The 25,859-nt window shown below is 43.1% G+C and overlaps 1 protein-coding gene across 11 annotated transcripts in view; it reads right to left on the bottom strand.

Moving 5' to 3' along the window:
• Nucleotides 1–25,859, bottom strand: part of LOC123389134 (conserved oligomeric Golgi complex subunit 2-like) — a 57,598-nt gene that overhangs the window by 11,668 nt on the left and 20,071 nt on the right. The window contains exons 3-9 of one of the 11 annotated variants that reach the window (XR_006603662.1): nt 24,925–24,987; nt 22,596–22,676; nt 20,857–20,959; nt 18,502–18,601; nt 16,713–17,679; nt 15,720–15,847; nt 14,356–15,164 (exon numbers count right to left, since the gene is read on the bottom strand). Coding sequence is in view for 1 of the 11 variants with exons in the window: in XM_045069918.1 (XP_044925853.1) it covers nt 22,650–22,676; nt 24,925–24,987 (90 nt within the window). In the remaining 10 variants the exon portion in view is untranslated. Of the gene's footprint in view, nt 1–1,467; nt 1,646–1,676; nt 1,782–6,434; nt 6,522–13,036; nt 13,731–14,355; nt 15,165–15,719; nt 17,680–18,501; nt 18,602–20,856; nt 20,960–22,595; nt 22,677–24,924; nt 24,988–25,859 lie in introns of those variants that run through there. The other 10 variants (XR_006603661.1, XR_006603666.1, XR_006603667.1 and 7 more) reach the window with 10 other exon arrangements.

Below are 25,859 nucleotides of genomic sequence, written 5' to 3'. Positions count from 1 at the left end.
CTCCCAGGGGACTTACTTAAAAACAAGTCCCGGAAATCAACCTCAGGTAACAAAGCCCAAATACAAGGGTGGGTCAGGCCAGGTAAGACATCTGATCAGTGGAGGGTTGCATACTGTCTCCCTAGCTACCAAGGAGTATGGGTCCCGCCCTTTGTGAGTCTTTTGGGCGAAAATCCTAACCAAGGTGATAGGCTAGGTCAAATATCTACTAAAAGGTAAGTTGTAATTCAATTGGTCACCTAGCATCACTGTGCAGCTTTCTCTGTGTGTTACAATTTAATTGGCCACCTGTGCATGACCAGGCCCAACCGCATGGCCTATGTCCTTAAAAGCTAGTCCGTAAAGGAGAGAGGGGTTGACTTCTCTGTAAGAAAAGCGGCCCTGGCTGGTCAGTTTGATTCTTGATGCTTGGTGCGAAATAAAGCTTTGTTTGACCTTCGCTTTGTATCAGTCTCGCTCTTTTAATCATGGACCCATTATTGGGGCATAACAGGTGGGACAGTGGAGCACGTACATAGCGGAGGGGACAGCCCACTGTGGGTATCCACCATTCCTTGCCTCCTCATTTGCATGTACTGCTCGCCCTGCCCGTGGAGCACAGCATGGAAATGGACACCTCGTGAGTGGTGGTCAACGAGACTCGCTGACCACGTGACGTCTATGACCGAGTCAACCGGAGCTCGCCTTCCCTACAGACCAGAGCTTGCTCTGAGCACCGGCAGGAGGCGGTGGCCTCTTGTGAGCAGCCCAGAACCCTGTCTTGTCCTTTCTCACTCATGTCACCTCCCTGTGTTAGCCAAGCCTTGGAAGTGGTGACTTAGGAGGGAAGGGAAAGAAGGCAGCCCCCCGGCTCCTGATCCTGTCAAGTTCCTTACTCATCAGGAAGCCGAGGGCGGCAGGGTCGGTGGAACAGGTGTGAGTCCCCAGGTGAGGTAAAGATGGCAGAGCTGGTCTTGTGCAGGATTTCCACGGTTCTGATAAGAAGAGGGCACGTGGGTGTGCCCCAGCTGTGGAATCCCTGCGTGAATTATTTAACACTGACATTGCACCCTGCGAAGATGAATGGCAAAAATCATGCCCATAATCACATTTTAAAAAATTTTTATTTGCTTGGAATGACATTAAATGCAAATAGAAAACAGCAGCCATGCCCCTTCAGAAGACAGACCATGGAGGAAATGAGCTTTCTATTTTAGTACCTTTAACAAACACTTCCTCCCTGTTTTTGCCCAAAGGGCCCTATATCTTCATTTTGCATGGGGCTTGTAAATTATGTAGCCAGCCCTGGGGACAGCTGTGCAGTGTCTCAATGACCCAGTGCAGGGAATGGCAGGAGCCTCCCTCCTTGATACAGTAGTATTACACAAGCCCCTGATGCTGAAACAGAACTTCAGGATAAAGTCTGGGGGGGAGGTCCTCAAATTTCTGAGTCATGGGCTGTCGTAAACAAAATAACAGCTGGGTGGCTTAGGCAACATACAATTTATTTTCTCATGGTTCTGGGCGCTGGAAGTCCAAGATCAAGGTGGCAGTAGGGTTCCATTCTTCAAACGTCTCTCCTTGGCTTGCAGATAGCTGTGTTCTCCACTCTGTCTTCAAACGATTGTCCTTCAGTCTGTACTGTCTGTGTCCTAATCTCTTCTTCCTGTAAGCACACCAGTCCTGTTGGATGGTGCCCACCCCCAGTGAGCTCGTTTTCCCTTTATCACCTCTTTAAAAATCCTGTCTCTGAATACTGCCACAGTCTGAGATGCTGGGTGTTAGGACGTCAACGTAGGAATCTGGGGGCATCCAACTAAGCCCATAACAATAGTCAAAACTGGATCCGAAAACTGAAATTTAGACACATTTTAAAATGCTAAAAGTGTATATATATAATTTTTTGTGGTAGGCCTGAGATGGTTGGTAGGCTGAGATGTATTTGTAACCTTTGAGGGAAACATCCTTTGGAATGATCAAAGAGAGCTTCTATGTAATTCCATACATCCACAATTAAACCCCAGAGCTTTTTAATTTGGAATTTGGCTGTTTTGTGCTTGGTGGTAACCAAAACCAGCCTAGGGCTTTTCTTTTGTTTTGGCAGAAAAGTAGGAGGCAGAGGACTTGAGCTCTTTGCTGCTCTTTGGTTTAATCATACTCTACTGAGTTGCCCGAAACTAATTAAGCTCTTGGCACTGTAGAGGAGAGATGATGTTCATTACATGTCATTGGCCACAATGTTCCTTTTTTTAATTGTTGTTAACATTTGTGTTATTTTTCAGTATAAGAGACAAGCTTTATCTTAGTTTGGGCTGATGTAACAAGAGCACCATAAACTAGGTGCTTTAAAGACATACTTATTTCTCTCAGTTCTGGAAGCTGGGAAGTCTACGATCAAGACCCTGGAAGATTCCGTGTCTGTTCAAGTGCCCACTTCCTGGGTCACAGATGACCATCTTCTCCCTATAACCTCCAAGGTGGAGGAGGCGAGGGATCTTGTGGGGTCTCTCTTATGGAGACACTAATCTCGCCCATGAGGACTCCACCCTCATGACCTAAACATCTCCCAAGGACCCCATCTCCTAGTTATGTCCCTTTGGACATTGAGTTTTCAACTTATGAATCCTGGAGGGATACACTGTCTACAGTGAGCTTCGTCAAACATCTTTTATGTTCAAGGCACTGTTTTTTGGCAAAATTAATCATTTCCTACACATCCTTTGAAGCAAGAGTATTTCTGCACTTTGCCTTCCTTTAGAACCTTTCTCTAGAGAGGATCCTAAAAAGTTCAGAAAAGACGCAGAAGAAACCTGCTGGTTAGCTCGTTTTTTACAGTAGAGCAGAATTCATTTTGAAGTAGGTTAATCTTAGAAATCCAGGCGAAGACACTTCACTTGAAAATCATCTCAAATGATCAGTTTTGTTAGTATGAGTAATAGTAACTATAAGATCAATAGAACAACTTTTTGTTCTACTGTGGGCCTACTGTGTGCTGGGTACCTCGGAGCACCTGAGTCGAACCATCTCGTGATCCTTTCAACAGCCCACTGAGGGTCACACTGTCTTCTCCTCCACGTTATGGATGAGCCTTAAGTCTGGGCCAGAAATGGCACAACTTTCCCAAAGCCATATTGCTACTGAGGGGCCAGCTGGGCTCTACGCCCACTCTGGTGCCAGAGCCTGTGATTGCAAACGTGGGCTGCACTAGCTGTTCAGAACAAAGGACTGTTCATGGAGGTGACACAGCTAACCCGTGAGACCCACCACCCTTTTCCCTAAGGTCATCCTGGTACAGCCTGCAGTGAACTTGGTGCTTCAGAGGGCGTGTTTTAGGGACAAGATTGGTGTTAAGGGGGTCTAATGAAGCCCAGAAGGAATGGAAGGAAACAGGACTTGGGGAAACATCTGGGTCCCTGGAGCAGTGATCTCCTTTTTTTACTGTGCACCTCTCTTTCACAAAAATAAATAAATACATAAATACATACATACATACATACATAAAAAATATTTGCAGACATACCACCAATTTAAGCAAATTTTTGATAAAGTATAAACTCTACTACTCTACTAAATTATTGTGCACATTATAAATGACATGCAAAAGCTAAACAGTTAAATGGATGACATGAAATATGCATAAAACTTATAATATTTTCTTCCTGCCTCTTACTGGACTATTTGTCAAACTCCCTTTGGAGAAGACTTTTTAAAGATTTGTTTATTTATTTATTGAGAGAGAGAGAGAGACAACACGTGTGTGCACATGTGAGTAGGGGGGTGGGGCAAAGGGAAAAGGAGAGAAGCAGACTCCCCATTGAGCACAGAGGCCTCACTAAGGGCTCAATCCCATGACCCTGAGATTATGACTTGAGCCAAAATTTTGAGTCAGACATTTAATCAACTGAGACACTCAGGTGCCCTGGAGAAGACTTTTTAAGAAAGAGATAGGACACTGGATTTATAGCAATAATTCCTAGAATTAATCTTTAAAAGTGGGAAGATAGACATGGTTTTTAAAATTTTTTTAAAGATTTTCTTTATTTATTCATAAGAAATGGGAGGCAGAGGCAGAAGCAGGCTTCCCGCAGAGCAGGAAGTCCAGAAAGGGACTTGATCCCAGGACCTGGGATCATGACCCTAGCTGGAGATAGACGCTGGAGATGCTGATAAACCAAACTTTAGGGAAAAATACTGAACTTTACTGGGAAGATGAAGCAGAACAACAGCATATTGCAGCCACATGAGTTTTAGATAGTTGTTGGTCACCCAGAAGGCTTAAGGTGGAGAGAAAAACAAAAGGCTGTACTGACCCAAAATTGTCCGAGTTGTGTAATTTGACCCAGGAACTTCCGGGTGACATAAAGATTTGTTTATTTATTACACGGACAGCGCCATGTGGGGACAGAGCGAGGGGGAATGAGAATTCCATACAAACGTGTGAGTGGCTCTTCTCCCATCTCCAGGGGGGAAGGAAGAGATTGGGTTTACTCCAGTAAGCATGGTGATGAGTTGGTGAGGTAGGTTGACTAGATGTCTGGACACCTGAAAAAGCCAGCTAAGGGGGCTTCCTGGCCATCTTGTCAGTGTCTTATTGAAAGCTTGTCATGTGCAAGACTTTCTTTTAACAGGTTGCCAGGTGAATTGATGTACAAATCAGACTACCGGCCACCATGTGTCATTGCTCAGGTGGTCCATGACACAATGCCCTGCAACGAAGGGGATGCACTTAGCATTACAGACATCGTTCTGTCTTTGTTATTTTGAAATTTAGAAAATGTCTTATTAATTTGTTCACCCCAAAGAGGCAATTTATTGCTTACTATGACAGTCTTTTGGTAGAGGACACAAAACTGCTTTCTTTGTTATGAAAATCAATGTGTTACACCAATTTTCTGAAAGATGGAAATGAAGTGCCTCCTTCCAGCTGGGTCAGGACATAAGTGTACCCTATGTATTGGTTTTTCAATAGAGTCCATTTACAGCATGTACATGTCTCTCAATACAGAAGACATTTGCTCACATTTATGTGTAGAACATTCCCGAACCTGGTCCAGGTTGCGGATGAAACCCATCACTCTGACTGGCAAGGCATAATGAAGAAGAGTTTTCCTGTAAACAATATGTGGTCATGGAAGGAATCAGCACTGCAATTCGTGGCTGATTCCAAAGGCTCTAAGAGGTAGTAGATGCACAGGCAAAGTGGTGACTTTTGCAGAGGAAGCAGGCTGGGGAGAGATAGCAAAAAACAGAAGTTTGAGAGGGCCCTAAAATCTCCTCCTGTGGGATTATTGGCCATTGAGCTTGATAAAGGCTATGGTGAAAACTTGAAAGAGCATCAGATCAAACACTTGGCCACTGGAGGTTGAAACTGACATGAGCAGCACTATCTCTATTCTTGACCCAAGGCCACAGGATGACAAGCTTTGCTTTTTTTAATGTGGTCTCAAGTCTCTATACTGCCCCATAAAGAAAATAATACAAATAAATGCTGAGAGTGTAAAGTGTAAGCAGAGCTCCCCTTGGCCGTTTCCTAAGTTTTGTCCACTCCGAAGTGAGTATCACTTTGGTGAGTGCATTGCAGGAAATGGCCTTAATGATCAATGGCAGACCTCCACTCCAGAGTGACATAAAAAGCAATCTGCACCTCCTTCCTGATTTGTCTGTAATGAAACTTGCTTTCCTCAGGTCCCAGCATTCGAGGCAGATAAATATGTTCCCTTTCGTTGGCTCTTACTCATACTTCAGCAAGATTTCCCATGTGCTTTCCTTGGCTGGCTGGGAAAACTGGACCACAATTTATGGCATCTCTTTGGGACAGGCGCATAGAATTCCAGTGGGATCCCGGAACAGAACCTAATTGGAGATTAGAGACCATTGTAGTGCAAAGCTTTTCTTTGAGATTGAAAGAGGTGCATGTTATGCAAATATTAGCAAGTGTAAGCTCACACTGTCTATTGAAAATTTATAGACTTATTATGGTCAAGAAGGCTGGAAGATAAGTAGATTTTGGGGGAAAGATTCAGGTAAATTCAGGGAGGTGGCAAATTACCCCAGGGAAAGTAGAATGGCTAAAGAGTATGGCCCAAACTTTTAAAAAATTTTTTATTCACTTATTTGACACACAGAGAGCCAGAAAGCACAAGTTGGGGGAATGGCAGAGGGAGAAGGAGAAGCATGCTCCCCGCTGAGCAGGGAGGCAAATGTGTGGGACTCGATCCCAGGACCCTGGGATCATGACCTGAGCTGAAGGCAGACACTTAACCGACTGAGCCACCCAGGCACCCCCCTGGCTCCAACTTCCAAAGATGGTGTATGATGAGATACCTTTGGTGGGAAGGAATGAAGATCAGCAACTGTCCTTGATTCTGCTTCTCAGGAAGGCCATTGTGATGTGGTGCCCAGGACTTTGGAGACAGACACACGCTTGTTGCCTCCGGCTCTGCCGCAAAAGCAACACCTTCCAGAGGGCAGCTGCAGGCACCGGGTGGCGTCACACAGGGTCAGACCCGGGAGGCACTCAGCCACGTACCCATTCCACCATCCTGCTGGGTTTGTAAGAGCGCTATCAAAGTCCCTGCTGCTGAAGGACCATCCAGAGTGACATGTCCCATGGGGCACGCCGGCATTCCTTTACCCCTTCAGGTTATTGGCAGCAAGGCTGGAAATTTTTTAAATTGCCTGGGAAAATGATAGCAAACGGCTCCAAAAAGGAGTTTCAAAACGCAGACTTCATACTATGTTTTGAGTACATTTCATTCATTTGGCAGGTACTGACAAGGTGCTTAAGTGCCAGGTGCTGCTGCATTAGAAATGGACTTGAGAAGTTAACAGGAGGGGGCTCCAGCCCTCAACCAGCACAAAGTCAATCAATGGATGCATGTGACAGACAGAGCACTGTGACGGGGAGTACTAGGTGCTGTCATAAGAAGGGTGTGCTAGGAGTTAAGGGAACACTCGGGGGGAGCCAGCACCAACACTCGGGGAGAGCTGTGGGAAATATGATGGATGCAGATGGCTCCAGGGGAAACCAGAGAACTGCTCAGATCCCTGCTTCTTAACAGCTCCAAGTGCCCGCTGCTTCAGAGTGGGGGCTGGGTGAGCAGAGAGCTGGGGTGGGCGCAGCGATGCCTAAGTTCCGACCTCCAGCCCCTGCGCTGTTTCACCTGTCCCTTTAGGAGTACAATGACATAGGATGTCACCAACGGAGGATCTACCCCTGCATCCTGGTACTGGGAAAGCACGCGAGGGCTGCGGAGCTGAAAGCAAGAGTTGGTAGTTCCAGTAATGTGTGCAGGGTTTTAAAAAACTATATACGGGAAAATATCCGGTCTTATTTGCATGTGTTTGTATCATGAACAATTTTTAACTGCAATCCTCCTTTTACCTTCTTCCCTGTTGTTAAGACTCTCCTCACCGCTGCCTTCGTCCCTATAATACCTGTTGACAGCCTGGTGCTCATCCATAAGCTCATTCGCCTCTATCCACACACGCATGGGGCTCTGTCACTGTTTAACAAATATGGGCTCATTTTATCTACCCCTTGATCTAGTGCTTCCCAGTTAATAATCCCTCCTGCATAACGTCCTTCTGTTTTTATCTTCATTTTTATAAAGAATGGCTGCTCACCTTTAATCAGGTGCCTTTATTTTTTTATCAAATGCATTTATTGCTATGGTCTTAAGAGTTTTATCACAGTTAATTTAGTGATGAGGTAAATCTTACTGATTTTCTGGTCTTGAGCTCCCTTTATTTTCCTGGAATGAATCCAAGTTGGTCTCAGGATATAGTCCTTTGATAGATGCCTGACTTCTGTTATTTGCTAACATTAGTTCAGTTTCTGTTAACTAATCTGTCCTAAGCCAGATTTGTTAATAGCTTCCCCGTTCCTCCCTCTCAGGTTTGGGTATTAAAATTGTGCTCAGCTTCATCAAGTGAATTGACTTATTATTGTTTAATTGCCTGTTGCCATTTAAAAGTAGAATGACAGTTATCCAGCTGCAAACCTGTCTGATCTTGGAACACATCTTCTTAATTTTCCATTCTTGAATCATTTGGATGATTTTGTTTTCCTAGGAAATCATCGTTTCTTCTAGGTTATCAAATTGATTAGTATAAAGTGCCTTGCAGTTTAGTGATTCTTTTATATTATGCATTTGCTTTTATATCTGTTCCCAATCCTTATATGTTTTGCAACTCTCTCCCTCTCTCTGTCCCCTCCTCCCTGAAACCCCCCTTTCCCCATTCCCCTTCCCTCTCCCCACCTCCTCCCACACCCCATCTTCCCCCTCTCTTATCCTTAATAGGGCATGTGAAGTTTTTTTTTATTATTATTATTTCATTTGACTTTCATAGAAACAACTTTGAGTTTATTTGCCCCTCATATTTTTTATTAGTTTAAAAATTTATCTTTATGGGGCGCCTGGGTGGCTCAGTGGGTTAAGCCGCTGCCTTCGGCTCAGGTCATGATCTCGGGGTCCTGGGATCGAGTCCCGCATCGGGCTCTCTGCTCGGAAGGGAGCCTGCTTCCTCCTCTCTCTCTCTGCCTACTTGTGATCTCTCTCTGTCAAATAAATAAATAAAATCTTAAAAAAAATTTTATCTTTATTATAACTACTTCCTTTCTTTTGATTGAGCTGCCCTTTTCTGATGGGTGTAAATGAGTAGTTTCTTTTATTCAAAAAAATGTTTGAAATTGAAGACATTTGACTAAAGTCTCCTTAGAGTATAACTTCTGGTGTCTTCTGTAAGTTTTGGTATGATATAGTCTCCTTTCCATTGCTTTCAAGATTTTCTTCAGTCGTCTTATGATTTCTTCTTTGACTGAAGACTGTATTTCTTAACTTGTATGTAGTTTCAATTTTTTGTTACCAGGTTATCTAATTCTGATTCTACTGGATTGTGATCAAAGAACTGTTCTTTAAATCTTTAATTTGGAAGGCTTGTAAAGGTTTCTTTTGTTGCCTAGTATGCAATTAATCTTTACAAATATGGCTTTCCTTAGGTGTAAGAAAGAAATGTTTTCCAAGGGAAATAAAGATGTCTATTTTCTTTTTTTTTTAAATATTTTATTTATTTATTTGACAGACAGAGATCACAAGTAGGCAGAGAGGCAGGCAGAGAGTGAGAGAGAGGAGGAGGCAGGCTCTCCGCGGAGCAGAGAGCCCGATGTGGGGCTCGATCCTAGGACCCTGGGATCATGACCTGAGCTGAAGGCAGAGGCTTTAACCCACTGAGCCACCCAGGCGCCCCAGGATGTCTATTTTCTGTGTGTCCTTGTTTTTCCCTCCTTCTAGTAGATACTCCCATTTGAAAAGCTAAAATTTTACCTTGCTATTGCATTTTTAGAGTCTTTAGGTATTATGTTGTTAGATGTATACCTGCTTATACCTTTTACATCTTCTTTCCAAACTCTGCCTTTAAAAATGTCCCTCTTCATCTTAGTACCTATAACTTTAGACCCAACTTGTCTGCGATGAATTTTGCCATTCCGGCTTTCTCTTTTGCATGGTATCTCCTCACCTGATACATTCTCAATCCCTTTTGCATTTTAAGTATGTTTCTTGAACAGCGTGGATCTGTAACCCCCTGATAGGCACTTGAATAGAAAAAGTCAGTCTGTACACATTTAAATTAATGATTTTATTCCTCCCATCTTATTTTGTTTGTTTTTATTTTCCCCATTTTTGATGTTTTTAATCAAGTTCATTCTTTTTCTAACTTGATAAATATAGTTCTTTGTATTTTTAGATGACAGCTTAATTGAGATATAATTCACAGGCCATACCACTCACCATCTAATGTGGACAATTTAATGGCTTTCACTATATTTAACTATACTATACTGAACTACCTACACATTTTCATCATCCTCAAAAGAAAACTTTAGCCATCACCACCAGTCTTAGGCAACCGCTAATCTACTTTCGGTCTCTGTAGATTTAGCTATTCTGGAAATTCCATATAAATCAAATTATGCAATATGTGGTCTTCTGTGACTGACTTCTCTCAATCAGCAGAATGTTTTCAAGGCTCCTCTGTGTCGTGGCACATATCAAAATTCTATTCCTTTTCAAGGCTGAATAATATTCCACAGGCTGGATGGATCACATTTTATTTATCTCTTCATCAGTTGATGAACATCTGGGTTGTTCTCACCTTTTCGCTATTACGAATAAACCCTAAACCTTCATGCACAAGTTTTTGTGTGGGCATAGTTTTTTTCTTGGCTCTATACACAGGAGTGACATTGATGTGTCATATGGCAACTCTGTGTTCTGCATTTTGAGGAGCTACTAAACCATTTCTAATGTGACTGTGCCATTTTCCAAGCCCACCAGCAATTTACAGGTTCCAGCTCTTCACATCCTTCCAACACCTGCTTTTGGGTTTTTTGATAGTAGCCATCCACGTGGGTGGGAGGTGGTATCTCACCATGGTTTTGATTTGCATTTCCCGAAGGATTAGTGATGTTGAGAATATTTTCACGTGCGTATTGTCCCATATATTTTATATATACCTTATATGTATCTTTAAATATATATTATATATTTCATATTTTATTTATATTTAAATACATATTTAAGAATGTAAATATATTTATATGTTTATATAAATATATGATAATGTAAAATATATTTATATATACATTTATATATTAATGTATACATTTGAATATTAGAGAAATGTATATTCAAGTTCTTTGCTCATTTTTTAAAGAGATTTTCTTTATTTATTTGAGAGAGATTTATTGAGAGAGATCACAAGCAGGCAGAGAGGCAGGCAGAGAGAGAGGAAGAAGCAGGCTCCCTGGTGAGCAGAGAGCCTGATATGGGGCTCGATCCCAGGACTCCGAGTTCAAGACCTGAGCCGAAGGCAGCAGCTTAACCCCCTGAGCCACCCAGGCACCCCTCTTTGCTCATTTCTTAACTTGGTTGTCTTTTTATTTGAGTTGTAAGAATTCTTCACACAGTCTGAATGCATGTTCCTTATATATGACCTGCAAATATTTTCTCCCATTTAGTGGCTTGTCTTTTGACTTTGTCAATGGGGTCCTTGGAAGCACAAAACTGGGATATTTTGGTTGAGTCCCATTTATTTGTTTATTATTTTTTTTAAGTTGCTTGTACTTTGGTGTTTGGCTGAGGAGCCGTTGTTAGATTCAAGACCACTAACATTTACCTTTGTGTTTTCTTCTGAAAACTTTATCATTTTACTTTATTTTTATTTTCTAAAAGATTTTATTTATTTGAGAAAGAGACAATGAGAGAGAGCATGAGCGAGGAGAAGGTCAGAGGGAGAAGCAGACTCCCTGTGGAGCTTGGAGCCTGATGCAGGACTCGATCCGGGAACTCCGGGATCATGACCTGAGCAGAAGGCAGCCGTCCAACCAACTGAGCTACCCAGGCATCCCAAAGTTTATCATTTTAATGCTTACATTTATGTCTTTGATGCATTTTGGGTTATTTTCTCTGTATGATGTGAGGCAGGACTCCTGTTTCATTATTTGCATGTGGCTGCTTGGGAGTAAAATACTGTTCTTACCCCCATTGAATTGTTTGGCACCCTTGTCAAACATTAGTTGACTGTAATTTATTTTCCTTTTTTTTTTTCCCCATTGAGGCATTTCACGTGCCATGTATATTATATTTCTAGGAAATAGGAATCCCAGGATTTTCCCTCCTGCCTGGATTCTTCCTTCTTCATGGTGCATGATGCCAGAAGAATTTTTCCATGCAGTGAAACCAAACTGAGGGGATGGAAATATTCTGCCACTTTTCTAGATCTTTCAGTTATACAAGTCTAGGGCTGGTCATGCCACACTTGTTTAACTTGCCCGTGAGGTTCACAGCAGTTTTCCCAGATCTGTGGTCATCAAGTATTTCAAATTTTCCAATGTACTCATGCTTCGTCATCACAGTGAGGAAACGGGACGATGACTTTGGTGCAGGGCCTCCTAAGAACCTGGCCTTCGCCCCCCCTTTCAGCAGTGTTAATGTTCTTGAGGGCATCCGTGGGACATTTGTTCACACTGTTACTGCGGCACGGAAAGATGGCAGAAAAAGCTTTTTTCCCTTTTATTAATATTTGGTCTTGTTCTCCTTCCCTTTCTCATAACCGAATGCGTATTTCCCCTCCATCATTTGAAAACTGCATACTGTTCTCCAGCTGTTTTCCCCAGGCAAGACCTTGTGTATCAAGAATCCTTATTTCACGGTTATTATACACAATCTTAAAGATTTATGACTGTCCTCTTATTTTACACATGCATACACACGAAGCACTAAATACGGACTTTATCTGAATGGCTAAATGTTGGCCAAGACAGAAGCCAGCTGTAGTGGGAACTTATAGGATAAAGATATAGTCTGAAGTTCTTGTTCTTTAAAAAAAGCCTTCATGGGGCGCCTGGGTGGCTCAGTGGGTTAAGCCGCTGCCTTCTGCTCAAGTCATGATCTCAGGGTCCTGGGATCGAGTCCCACGTTGGGCTCTCTGCTCAGCGGGGAGCCTGCTTCCTCCTCTCTCTCTGTCTGCCTGCCTCTCTGCCTACTTGTGATCTCTCTGTCAAATAAATAGGTAAAATCTTTAAAAAAAAAAAAAAAAGCCTTCATGGGGCACCTGGGTGGCTCAGTGGGCTAAAGCCTCTTGCCTTCAGCTCAGGTCATGATCCCAGGGTCCTGGGATCAAGCCCCGCATCGGATTCTCTGTTCAGTGGGGAGCCTGCTTCCCCCTCTCTCTGCCTGCCTCTCTGCCTACTTGTGATCTCTGTCTTTCAAATAAATAAAATCTTTAAAAAAAAAGGACTTCATATTTTATTAAAAATTTTAGGTGTCCGAATTCAAAAGGTTAACAATATAGTACAATAATAATAATAATAATAATAATATATCATCTAATAATAATAATTTCTCCTGCATAGTCACTGCTGCACACTAGTAAAATGAGATGTTTCTTTTCTTTCCTTTTTTAAAGATTTTATTTATTTTATTTATTTGACAGACAGAGATCACAAGTAGGCAGAGAGGCAGGCAGAGAGAGAAGGAGGGAAGTGGGCTCCCTGCTGAGCAAAGAGCCCGATGTGGGGCTCGATCCCAGCCAAAGGCAGAAGCTTAACCCACCCAGGCGCCCCGAGATGTTTATTTTCATTTGGGATTATGGAGGGGCAAGGTGTTTTTGGCTCTCCTGCTGAAGTAGGGACTCAGTCAGTATTGTCTCCACCTTTTTCCCTAATAGTAGCTCTGGAAGATGAAGACGTCCCTCCATCTCCCAGACATGAGGGTTTGACCAGGACATGGGATGGTATAAGCTCATTGACATAGTCTCATGAACTAAGCCCTGGTTTATTGGTCACAGTCGTTCTCCAAGTATTTTCAGGAATAAACTTCAGGTGTTGCCCTTACTCTAATTTTTCTTTCTGAGATTTCTGACTGCAATCGCTACTTCCTGCAGTCACTCGAGGAGAAACGAGGCATGTGGCAGCACAACAGTGTGTTTTTCTTTCAAGATGACAGAATCACTATTGATTTCTGTACGCATCTCGGATTTTCATATATGAACATGGATTTTGGTGTCTACCCTGAGGAGATAATACATATGGTGTGCGCTACACTTGTATTATCATGACAGGTCACCTAGGTTACCCAGAACTTTCTGGGCCCGGCAGAAAAGCAGAAACCTGGGTGAATTCCTCATTGTTCCAGCAGGCTGTCAGCCCTCAAAGGCCTTCTGGATGTGTTTGTGCATCGCAGTGTCTGCTGTGTAAGATACAGAAAGAGCACAGTAGTTCAGGGGGAAAATATTTAGGAACACATTTTCCAGGAGGAACCAGGATTCAGTTTGGGTGACTCTTGACCATTTTTCATCTTCTGACGACTGAAAGTGGTAGTTAATCTACAGTCATGGTTTTAACATGCATTTCGAATGTAATGTTAGTTTCCATCAACATAAAACTATAAGAACTGTCTTCCTAAAGGGCATTCATGTAAGGCCCGTTATTTTCCAGCTTGATTAATGAAAACAAAATTTTTCTGTAATGCTTTCTTCCTACTCTGTATTAGTTTTCAGGACTGGATTGAAAGTGATTTATTGTGGATAGGGTTATACCTACTCATGGAATTTTTTTCTGTTCCTTGGTTTTTAAATGTGGCAGAGTTGACTTTCTGATTTTAATTCATCTTCACTAGATTAAGAATTCACAAATATGACTTTTTCTTGAAATAACCATAGCCTGGGGGCGCTTGGGTGGCTCAGGTCATGATCTCAGGGTCCTGGGATTGAGTCCCACATCGGGCTCCCTGCTCAGTGGGGAGCCTGCTTCACTCTTTGCCTCCCCCTCTGCTTATGCTTTCTCTAATAAGTAAATAAATAAATAACCTAAAAAAAAAAAAAAGAAGTTGTATTTGACTGGAGCTTCATGTGGAGTGACAGATCAACAGAAAGACAAAGGGATAAGAGACAGGAAGCAATGAAGGAAAACACAGAGGCACACAGTATAGACAGATGTTCCTCGGCTTATGACGGCCTTAGCTTCTAATAAACCCATTGTTCAGCTGGAAATCTCTTTAGTTGAAAATGCATGGAAAACACCTAAGCGACTGAACATCAGAGCTTAGCCCCGCCAAACTTAAATGTCTTGAGAACACTTACAGTATTGCACAGTTGGGCAAAATCCTCTAACACAAAGCCTATTTCACAATAAAGTGTCTGGTATCTCATGTAACTTACTGAACACTGCACTGAAAGCCAGAACAGGACGGTTCAAGTGTGTTGGTTGCTGACCCTCGTGATCACGTGGTTTGCCTGGGGGCTGTGCTCGCTGCCCCTGCCCAGCATTACAAAAGAGGACCCTACTGTAGATCGCCAGCCTGGGAAAAGATCCAAACTAAATGCATATCACTTCTGCACTATTATAAAAAGTCAAAAAACCATAAACTGAACCAAGGTGAAGTCAGGGATCTTCTGTACCAGGTGTGTTAGGGAAGGTCAAGCGTTCCTGTCTGGCCAGGAACCATAGTGGTATGGGGGAAAGTTCCACAGTAGAATGTTCTACAGCGGAGAACCACTTGGACTCAAGCACCAATGGTCACAGGTTGTGCCAGGAAGACTGGATTCTCTTCTGTGGGCGATGAGAAGCCACGAGCGACTCAGGAAGGCTGAAGAGCTCTGGGCAGGTGGGACACAGCTGAGGGCTGCAATGAAGAGGGACAGGTGGAGCTGGGAGACCAGGTGGGGAGAGCCCGCTACCCTCGAACAAAAGGCAACAAAGGTCTGGACTGGGATGACCGAGATGGTGGAAGGTAATGGGATATTCATGAAACAGAACTGGAAAGCCATGGAAATGAAATAAGAGAGGGAGGGAAAACCGAACATGACTTTAATTGCCATCAGTATAAAACGTGTTGAATTAAAATGAATTGGTATTTCTGGACCGATGATGACATCACAATAATGGAAGGAAACCAATTTTGATTTTGAACCTGGTTAAGGAGAAAGTATAGACAAGAGAAAAGCAGAGGCTCTGGAGTCACACAAATGTCACCGTTGAGATTCGTCCCCACTCTTCATTCCCTTCCCTGTAAACCCAGGCAAACGACACCTGCCTCACAGCACTGGTAACAAATAGGGAAGAGCACACGTTCCCACGTTCCCAGGTCAGACAGGACAGCCAGGGATCAGTGGCACATGAGGAGGTGACATGTGGTCACTAAACTGAGCTCAGGTGCATACACAGCATTTTACGTCACCTTGAGATGGCTCCTCCTGTGACCTCTCGAAGAAGGTGGCAGTGGTGAGGAACGAACTCCAGGAGCTTATTAGCATACATGATCTTCAGGCCGTCTGGATGAGACTCGACGATCTGCTCTACACTCACCTAGCAGAAGGAAGAGCGTTTTATTTTTATTTATTTATTTGTTTGTTTGTTTGTGTTTTGTTTGTTTTTAAAGCACCTAAAAGAGAAGTATGAACTATACACTACAGAGAAAAGAATCGAGTAAACCTTACAAATGCACTTCGTCCTTCCTCCTCCCCACTCAGTATGCTTTCTAAACAGGAGGTAAGTAACAATGGCATGAAAATCTAGGTCCCAGGATTTGGGAATACTGCTCCAACCCTGGGGGACACAGAGGCTGAGGGACAGAGACTGGCCTGAAGCTAAAACATCACACACACTCATCTGCTTCCCTTCTGAGCTTAAAAGCGAAATACTGTATCTGCAGACAACAGCTCTGTACCATCTTCACCCTGGCCTTATCCTCTACCGTCTCCAGAACAGGGAAAGGGCTGAGATGGAAAGTGATGGAAGAAAACACATCTTATTTTGCTTTAGTATATTATTTTTTTTTGGTGAGGCTGAGTTGCAGGAGGTGAATGACAAGCATACAAACTTAAAATACAAACGTGGCCACAGTTCATTTAATGACACAGAAATGTAAAGTACTTCCCTCATTTAGCATATTAGATTCAGTTCAATGAAAAGGGCATAAATTAAATAACTAAAATATTTTCATTTAGTGACAAAGAATAATGTGATCTTTTTCACCCCCACAGAGAGAGCTATGAACTATAATAGGATACATACAAAGAACTGACAGATCATTTACTTTTAGTAGTCTTAATGAAGCTGAGAAGATTACTGAAATTAATCCTTCAATTTCACTTCTATCACTGGGATACTGTCTCATTTTAAAACTGGAAGCCTTTCATCCTGAAGTCATGGTGGGTAGCTTTATACTTACCAGACAGAAAGAACACTCGCACTGGCAGGTGACTGTTAGAAAGCCCTCAAACGCTGAGACTGGCTTCATGACTTCTGTCAGCCTGAACTAGATGAAACCGACGTTCTCTAAGTGGGAAGCTGCTGATTGCTGGCGGCCTCACATGGTGCAGCCCATACTCCAGCCGCTCAGAGGCAGGATACACTGACTCCCTGTATTTAACTGTATCCTTATAGGTCAAGAACACTGAGTAACCAAGTTCCGGACTTAAGGTACTACCCCGCTAACTCGCCCTTCAAAGCCCTTTATCTTTGAATATTCCCTCCCTCCCACCTTCCTAGCCTGGCAAACTCCCCCATGGTCTTCAAGACTTAGGCCACATCAATTCTGCGAAGACGCCTCCCCTCACAGACTTTCCCTGCGCACAGAGCTGTCTTCCAGCTCCTCCAGTGGGCACGGGCGCCTTGGTGGGGTCACGCTTTTCGGCAACTTCATTAACGTATAACTTATGGAAATGGAAATTGACCTGAAAATGTTCTGATCCATACCTTCTTCCTAGGCAAGTCCCTCACCCCTACTAAATTAAGATGATCCCTGAGTTATGGCATCACTGGAAGAGACCAGAGCGCATGCCTGATTCCTGCCATGCTGATGGGCACCAAGCGGGACCAACCTTTTCTTACAACCAGAAGAGCAGGAACTAAGAGCATCTTCAAGGAAGAGCCCTGAGTTCTCTCACACCCAGTCAAGAAACGAAGCCAGATTAGATGCTCTGTGTTTGTGGAATGAGGTGCATGGGGGCACAAACCTCATCCATGTACGGTTTCACCAGTACTTAACCAACTAACGCCTCTGCATCCCGTGTCTTGTCAATTGTAGCGTAAGTCTGGGGGCAGTGCCGTATGATGTCCACTTTGGAAGTCTGAAGCCCTTCTAGCAGCAGGCCCCCCAGGGACTGCTGCAGCATGGCCGTAATGTGGGCTATACGCTGCAAGAACAGAGAGACCAGGAAAGAAGGTCCAGGCACCACAGTTTCTAAAAGCTCAAATATATGTGTATAATTTATATACATATGTGTTATATATATAAAGCGAGCCTCTAATTCTACCAGAATATATGTAAGAATAAAATCCCAACATTTCCTAGAGAATAACAATGAATCTCTTCTCCCCATGATTGCTTTCTTTCTTTTTTTTTAAAGGTTTTTATTTATTTATTTGTCGAGAGAGAGCACAAGCACACAAGGAGGTACAGGCAGAAAGAGAAGCAGGCTTCCTGCCAAGCAAGGAGCCCAAGGTGGGACTCGATCCCAGGACCCTGGGATCATGACCTAAGCCAGAGGCAGTGGCTTAACTGACTGAGCCACTGAGGTGTCCCCTCCCTATGATTTCTTTGAAAGTAAGTCGGCTTCATCAAAGTGAAGTTTAGACAATTACTGAACGACAAAAAGTTATTTGCCTCTTAAGCTATGGAGTAAATCTGACAAACGTGCATTTAAACCCAGTCAAGGGCTTTGGATAAATGAAGTCTGACTACATCATATGATGTGTCAAGTTACATGAAATTCAGAATTAATTTTACTTGCATAGTTTGGAGACTATGCTTGTGTCTTTACACAAAATCTATCTAGTGTGACATAATGGAAGCAGGGTCCCAAGCAGGAGACACTGAAAAAAAAAAAAAATTCAAAGCTAGCTTCAAAATCCTGTAGAGTAGCAATTATCAGGGGCAATGCTAGGTCAAACCAAAATCATCCAGGAAATTCACAAACAGCAAATTGAAAATTGAAACCAACACTTGCTGGTCTTACTTTGTCCAGAAGAGGCATGCCTTTGTTCTGAACAGCATGAAACTGTAACTGGTTAAATTCTGTGGCAATTCTCTCCAAAATCTGTCTAGTCCAGAGAGGGCTAGTAGAGACAATTAGAGAAATGTAATTCCCAAAGTTAAAACCTGCCACCCCCACAGCCTCCCATGCCTTACAGCGCTCAGGCACCTGCACCTGCACGCCATCAATTTTCATGACAAACTGTCTGTGTAGCAGGCCCCAGTGCGAGGGGTGAGGAGCGGGGAGGTCGTAGAAGCCACCAATGCAGCCTGGCCCGGGCCACAGGGCCCAGGCAAGGGGATGGAGCTATTTTAGGTCAATGTGGGTACAACTGCATGTTTCCACCACGTTCCTCGGGCTCTCCCATTCGTGCCCTTCTTCTCCCTTCTTCTCCCATTCTCTAACCCCCTCCTCTCTCTTGCCCTGTCCTACCGTTCATACCCGAAGCCCCCTCTTATTCTTTGCCTGCCTCATTCTCCCTCCCAAGTACCTCCCCAGAACCAACTACTGCTGTCTCCTCAATTAGCTAAAACTGACCGCCTAGCAGCAACCTGGGAAATCGCTCAGAGCAGCGGACTCCAAGTTTAAATTTACCCAAAGGCAGAAAGAGCAAGCTCAATGCTCCGGGAGCTGGTGAGAAATCACTCACAGTGCATCTGCCATCAAGTGGACTGGATACACTTCCCTCTTGCCCCCCACATTAGAAAGCGTCAACCCCATTCAAAAGGAAGTCGAACAGTGAAAGAAAAAAAAAAAAACACAACAAAGGCCCCAAAGCCCCTGCTGGGCTCTATGAGGCATCCCACATCTGAGGATGGGCAGTCAGGTAGTGAGGAAACACACTGTAAGGAAACCCAAAATCTCTGGAGACCTGCCATGGTGTGCCCCATCCCAGAGCATCAGAACTGGTGTGGAGGGAAGGCAAGCGCTCAGCAGGACCAAAGCGGAAGCCTAATCCCAACCTCTACTGACTGATCCCATGCGCATTTCCTATTTATCCTTTTCTCTGCATTTCTGGGCCTGGCAGAGCATGATGGATTTACCGTGCACTGACGCTGCTCTGGCTTTCCTGACTCTAGAGCTCAGAGCTGCTCTTCTGGAGAAAAAAGTCCTCCAAGGTAATTCTGAGCAAGAAAGTGCACAATGTCTGCTTATCAAGGACAGTGTTGCAAAGGGACATGATTGTAGACACAGAGCTCACTGAGGTGTTTCTATCTGAGGAGCACAGCAGCAACAGCAAAGACGGGAAGAACACTGGAGGGCCAGCTCCCCAGGGGTCGAACGTGGACATGGCTGGAGGGGCTGCAGGCGCTGCCAAGGGCCGCAGCGAAGCAGAGCTGCTGGAGACACACGGGCTGCAGAAGGGCCGCGTGCAGACTGTCTGCTAAGTGTGGACGAACGGGGCAGAAGCATGAGTGCAACGGGCTAGAGACACAAGCACAGTGGAGGCTGACCACTTAGTTGAATGCCTTGATGTGAAAGGGGGCAGAGACCTAGGACCAGAGAATCGCTTCCTTTGGGATGTGTCCATTCTTAATCTCCATCATGAGACATGTGGAGCACAGGGTCTCTCAAGTTCCTTCCAAATCTAAAACTTTAATTCCTAAAATTAAGAAACCTAACTCCGCCTGCAAGGGGAGGGACTGTTAGCGTCACACAACAGAGCACTCAGGGCACCAGGCGACCTTGACGCAGGCATCCCAGCTGGTATGTGTAGGACCAGCCCCGGCTACTCCCACTGCACCACTGTGCATCTCACGGTGCTGACAGGACCTAACTACTCATTTTCTGAGTCACTCATCTACCCTGCCTGATTGAAAATTCACACCAGGAAGGGAACAAGACAATCACAGTATAACAAAGAGAGCCATCATCTTTTCCCTATTTCATAAGCTTTTTCTTTCCTGTTTGTAAATTTCAACTGGATATGTCCTATACTGTTTCATAATAATATAATGCTGGTGCAAAATACATCAATGGTAATACTCTGGGCATGTCTAGGAAAAAAAATGAGATGGAGAAAAACCAAGATGAATGGTAGGTATGTATTAAAGATCAACAGGACTTTGCTAGTCCTCAGGGAAGGTGATTCCAAATATACTTTTCCACTGCAAGCATAATGACGTGTTGGAACTGTGGTCTATAACCAAAGGGTTTATAGGAACGTGTTATAGATTTCATCATTTCATGCTCTCCACTCTCCTGGAGCTACATTCTAGCCACAAACCTGGATTTTCTTCTTGTTCAGAAATGAATTCTAACTAAGCCATCCCCGCCTAATTAGATTGGATGTGAAGTATTAATTTATGTGCTACTTAGTTAAAAAAAAATGCTTACCTGCTTGCTTCTAGTGCAGAGGTTTCTTTAGAACTTTGTGAATTTAAGATTTTTTCCATCTTTTCAACTGATCAAATAACTGTATAAGCCTCAACACACACATCTATAAAAATAAAAATTAAGCAAACAAAAAACATCACCATCTTTACTCTTAATCATCTTTATTTCCCATGCTAAATGCAGGAAAATATAAGACCAAAAGTTAACTTCAAATATATAGGGCATGCTATATTTTGAATATTTCTATGAAACACAGAATTCTCTAGAATGCAAATCTTAGTTCTAGAATAAGCATACTTCCATATTCTATTGCAAGTTTATAGAGGAAAAAAAAAAAACCCTAGACTTTGCTTTCTCATATTCTATACTCTTATTTCTTCTTTTCTCCATCCTGAATCTTTCTATGGGCATTTCTTTCCTATTTTTTAAAAAAGATTTGTTTATTTGAGAGAGAGAGAGACTGCATGTGCACGTGCAGGGGAGGGGCAGAGGGAGAGAGAGAATCTCGAGCAGACATCCTGCTGAGCACAGAGCTCAATGCGGGGCTCAATCTCATGATCCTGAGATCATGACCTGAGCCAAAATCAAGAGTCGGACGTTTAACCAACTGAGCCACCAGGCGCCCCTCCATTTGTTTTCTTATGGCCTTTTATTCATGTTTTAACTTTGGCTTCCGATTGTACTGGCCCTCTCAGTTTACATGTGCATATACCTATATGCCCAAGCACCAAATCATTAAAGACCCTTTACACTACAAATATTATCAAAGAGGTTGAGGGACATTATGAAAACTCTCATCCTTAAAGAACAAAAAAATACAAAGTCATCCATTCAATAAATAATAATAATAATGAACACCCCTGGGAGCTCGACATTCATTCCGACGGGGGGTGGGGGGGCACGAGAAAATAAAGCAAGAAATACACCCTGCTCTCACAAAACTTACTGTTTTGTCTGGAAGTGCACGACAAGCATTCTTTGGACAAAAGCTGTGAGGAGATCCAGAGGCGAATTAAACAGAAGGTCCCTCAAACAGGCTTCTCCCCACTGAGATTTTAACAAATGTGCTAATAATACACATAGAAAACATTGTACAGAGCAGCAGGCGAGAGTCAGAAGCCCAGACTCCCAATGCCCGCTGTGCCCCTACATCGTTATGATCATGAATGATATCGGGAACACTTGGAACTGGAGATAGCACTAAGGGGCACACTCCTGGGGTGAGCCCTCAGATGTACAGAGCCGTTGCCTGTCTCACACACCTGAAACTAAGCCAACACCGCATGCTAACTACTGGGAATCGAAAAAATTAAAGTGAACACCAGAACATAAAGAACACAGGATCAGAAAATAACAACAAACCTACGGCAGAATCCTGAGTTTGCTTTGGAAAGCCCACTTCTCCCCTAGTCTCTAATATAGGCCTATTTTCTTTACAGGGCCGCTGACAATTTATACAGTCGTTAACTGTCAAGCGCTGCACCAACAACAGTTATCATTGTTTCTTGTTCTGGAAAAAGTGGGTGATCTTGAGATCGTGTGGGTACATCTGAAATTCTGTCTTCTTATTTCAGGTAGATAACGTGACATAATGCATAAAATGCACATGCGTGAGAGCTTTGAAAAAAAAGCTAAATTAAAAAAAAAAGAAAAAAAGCTGAATAGTGCTGACAAGTTCGCGGAGACAAGAGGAGAGGGCTTCAACTGGCATGCAGCATAAGAAATCTACTGGAGGGTACCTTTTTCTTCCTTATGTCCTCTTGTTTACACATTCGTTCATCTACTGCCCGAATTCATTCACTGACTGATGACCTGAGACTCTTTAAAAGAATAATACAGAAAACATATTACAGACATTGTTTTGTCACATTATCAAGTTCCTACATCTCATTCAATTCCACAGAACTTAATACCTGTGCACCAGTACTATGCAGATATTGACAAAAACAAACAAACAAACAAAAAAAAACATGATATACCAGACACAGTTACTTTTGAGGGGACTCATGATCTGGGGGCATAATGACACGAAGGCAGGGTCGCATGGCCAGAAGAAGAATGACATATACAGTGAAAGTTATGGGGATGAGGGGGCATAGAATGGAGAACAGATGATATGAAGCAAAGTACAGGAGAGTCTGGAAATGAGACGGGGCTCGAATCAGACTCTGAAAGCCATGTGTACACAGCTGCCGAGGTGGGGAGGGGATAGGGAGCAGATGTAAGTGCACACACACTCAGGGGCAGGGTCAGACAGGCACACAGCCATGTGCACTGCAGGCTTCCTTCTGGAGAGAAGCAGAAATAGGAATGGAGGGCCAACTTCACTGAGATGAGGTCTTTAGATTCTGCATATTTTGGAGAATGAAAGAATGTCAAAGCACTGATGAATGATGATGAAATGTGGGTATGGAAATACCAGGAATCAAGAATGAAGAACAGAAGACCAGAAAAAGGCAGAGCACAGAGGTAGAGAAACATGTCCAGAAGCTAATGAATAAAGAGATAATTCGGAATTAGGGCCAAAACAAAGGTTAACAGAAACAACTAGAATGAAGTAGGCATATCACAAAAATTCCACAGGAAGGTGAATTAATTCACTCCATCAACATTATGAAACACCTCCTGGACGTCAGTATTGTGGCAGCCCACAGGGATGCAATGAAGACAGATATAGTCGTATCCCTCAGTGGTCTGAGAATCTCACAGAACAGCTTCAGAGTTGGGACCAGAAAGGCAGGTCAGGCCTGTGGCTGAGCAGGACCAAAGTGGCCATAAAAACAGGCCATGGAAAAGGGAGGGGATACGGTGATGGCAGGGGGTGAGGTGGGACGGGAGCCTGTGTGAGTAGAGCAAATCTGCCTCCAGGGAGGGGGTTGGAGAGAAGAGTGGGAGGCCAAAGGAAGGCTAGGCTTGGGAAACAACACCACTATGAGGCCCCGGGAGGAAGAGGCACACCAAGGAGGCAGTGGGAGAGCCCCCACAGCGGCTGGTGTGGAATCCAACAGCGGACCATGAAAATCCCTTCCATTCCAAGGAAAAGTACCTTTAACAAGATTTTGTAAAATTCAAATGAGACATAAACCATGGAAAGTATTGGCTACCTCAAGGCACAACTCAAGATTTTTACCTGTTTCACGAACTCTTTCCTGCCTGCCCCTCCCCTAGGCTTCTCAGCACTGATATTTCCATTACTCCACATTTTTCTTGGTTCTAACCATGTACTGTGTTTTCCCTTAAATTATGTTCTCCTTATATTCTCTCTAGGATGCAGGCACTGTCTTAGGGGAGGGACGCACGAGGCCACTCAAGCTAGAGGAGACACACAAGGAAGGATGTTGTCGTTTATGACAAGTTTACAACAGGGCATCAGAACGGACAGAGGCCGTAAGTCAGGGCACCAGACACAGACGGGGGGGGGGGGGGGGGGGGGAGACAGGGGGGGGGACAGGGCAGCACAGTTTTCTGTTAGAAGTGATGCCACAACTGCCCCTCCACTGTTCACCCAGGTGGAGTTCCTATTCCCAATGGCTTAGAGGTGGGGAGTCCCATTCCCACAACAGAGATTTTTCTGAGAGAACATGCAAATGTAACATTTATTAAGTATTACATTTTATTTATATTATCCTTCAGTTCCATTAGGGATTACACAGTTTTTGTAGATCAGCCTAGGAACCTAACCACACGTAGATTACGTGGGGTGGGGGGGGATATTTACAAGATTACAAACTGTTAAAATACAAGTCATTCGTAAGTTAGAAACCACTTACATATGACCAAAGTGGCATTAATAAGTTGAATTTGGAAATATGCTTCCTCTCCCCTGACATTTTAAGGTTGTCTACTCTGAGAATATGTCTTCTTCAAATTGAACATGTTTTTTTAGGTTTTTAGCATATGCAAAAACAAAATCATTTACAACTCTTCTGAAGGTGAATATTATAATCATGAACCGTTAAAATACAACCACCAGTACCACCAAACTAACAGATGAAAAGAATTCTTAGAGAAAAGCCGACGAGGTCAACAGGTGTCACAGCAGACTGTTTTCATTAATTGGGGACTTACCAGAACTTCTCGTAACTGTCCCAAAGGCACAGAAAGTTCATTGAGGGCTTTGTCCATGCCAACCTAAAGGCAAAACCAGGTTGGCACAAACACATCACGATAAGGAGTAATAGTGACGTATCTATTTAACGATCAAAGCAGTACCAGATTTAAGTTATTTTTTTGGCACAACCGTATTTTGCTACATAACTAGCTAAACAACAGAAGTGTTATTTGGCCATTAATGTTGTTCATAGAATATGAAAAAAATCTGCTGAAATACATGAAACTATAAAAATAAGGGAAGTCATGAGAAACGAAAGTTTCCTTAAGAACAATTTGCCTTTAGATGACATTTTAAATGAATGTGAAAAATTTTCACAGAAGGTGAACAGTTCTCTGTCTGTAATTGATGATACTCAGCCAGCTGATGTGAAAGTCTGATGGGCTACGTCTCTCTTAAACATTATTATAAGCCTTGAGAAAAATAGAAATTAAACAGAAGTAAAATTTTCTAGGTTTTTAATCCTATTGGGATATTTATCTTAGTGGTATATTTCCCCAAAGCAAATGTGCATCATTAATTTTAATGCTTCTTGAAATTCCCACGGAGCTGCAACTTTCTGTGCTTCTCTGGACAAACAGATTTAAAACAAAATGAAGCATCAACAAGGAGACTTTTCTGCCAAGTAACAAAATTCAACATTTCTAAACGGCTTTTACAAACAATTGATAAGCTCACTGCAAATCATTCTTATATTTTTATAAAACCAAACTTTTTAAATATCAATATTGGCCAATGTTCCCTCAACCTAGCTCTGGCTAACAGATATACCTGGGAGTAAATTAAACATTGTAAGAGTGGTGGACATTTGCTCCTATAAATTAGTCTAAATCAAGGAAGACTTCAGGGTAATCACTTAGCAACTAATAAAACAACCCCTTGGGTATTATTA

Source organism: Mustela putorius, unplaced genomic scaffold (genome assembly GCF_011764305.1).
Source record: "Mustela putorius furo isolate JIRA1106 unplaced genomic scaffold, ASM1176430v1.1 tig00003952_pilon_pilon_pilon, whole genome shotgun sequence".
Classification (NCBI taxonomy): domain Eukaryota; kingdom Metazoa; phylum Chordata; class Mammalia; order Carnivora; family Mustelidae; genus Mustela; species Mustela putorius.
This window is presented reverse-complemented; position numbering and strand designations above follow the sequence as displayed.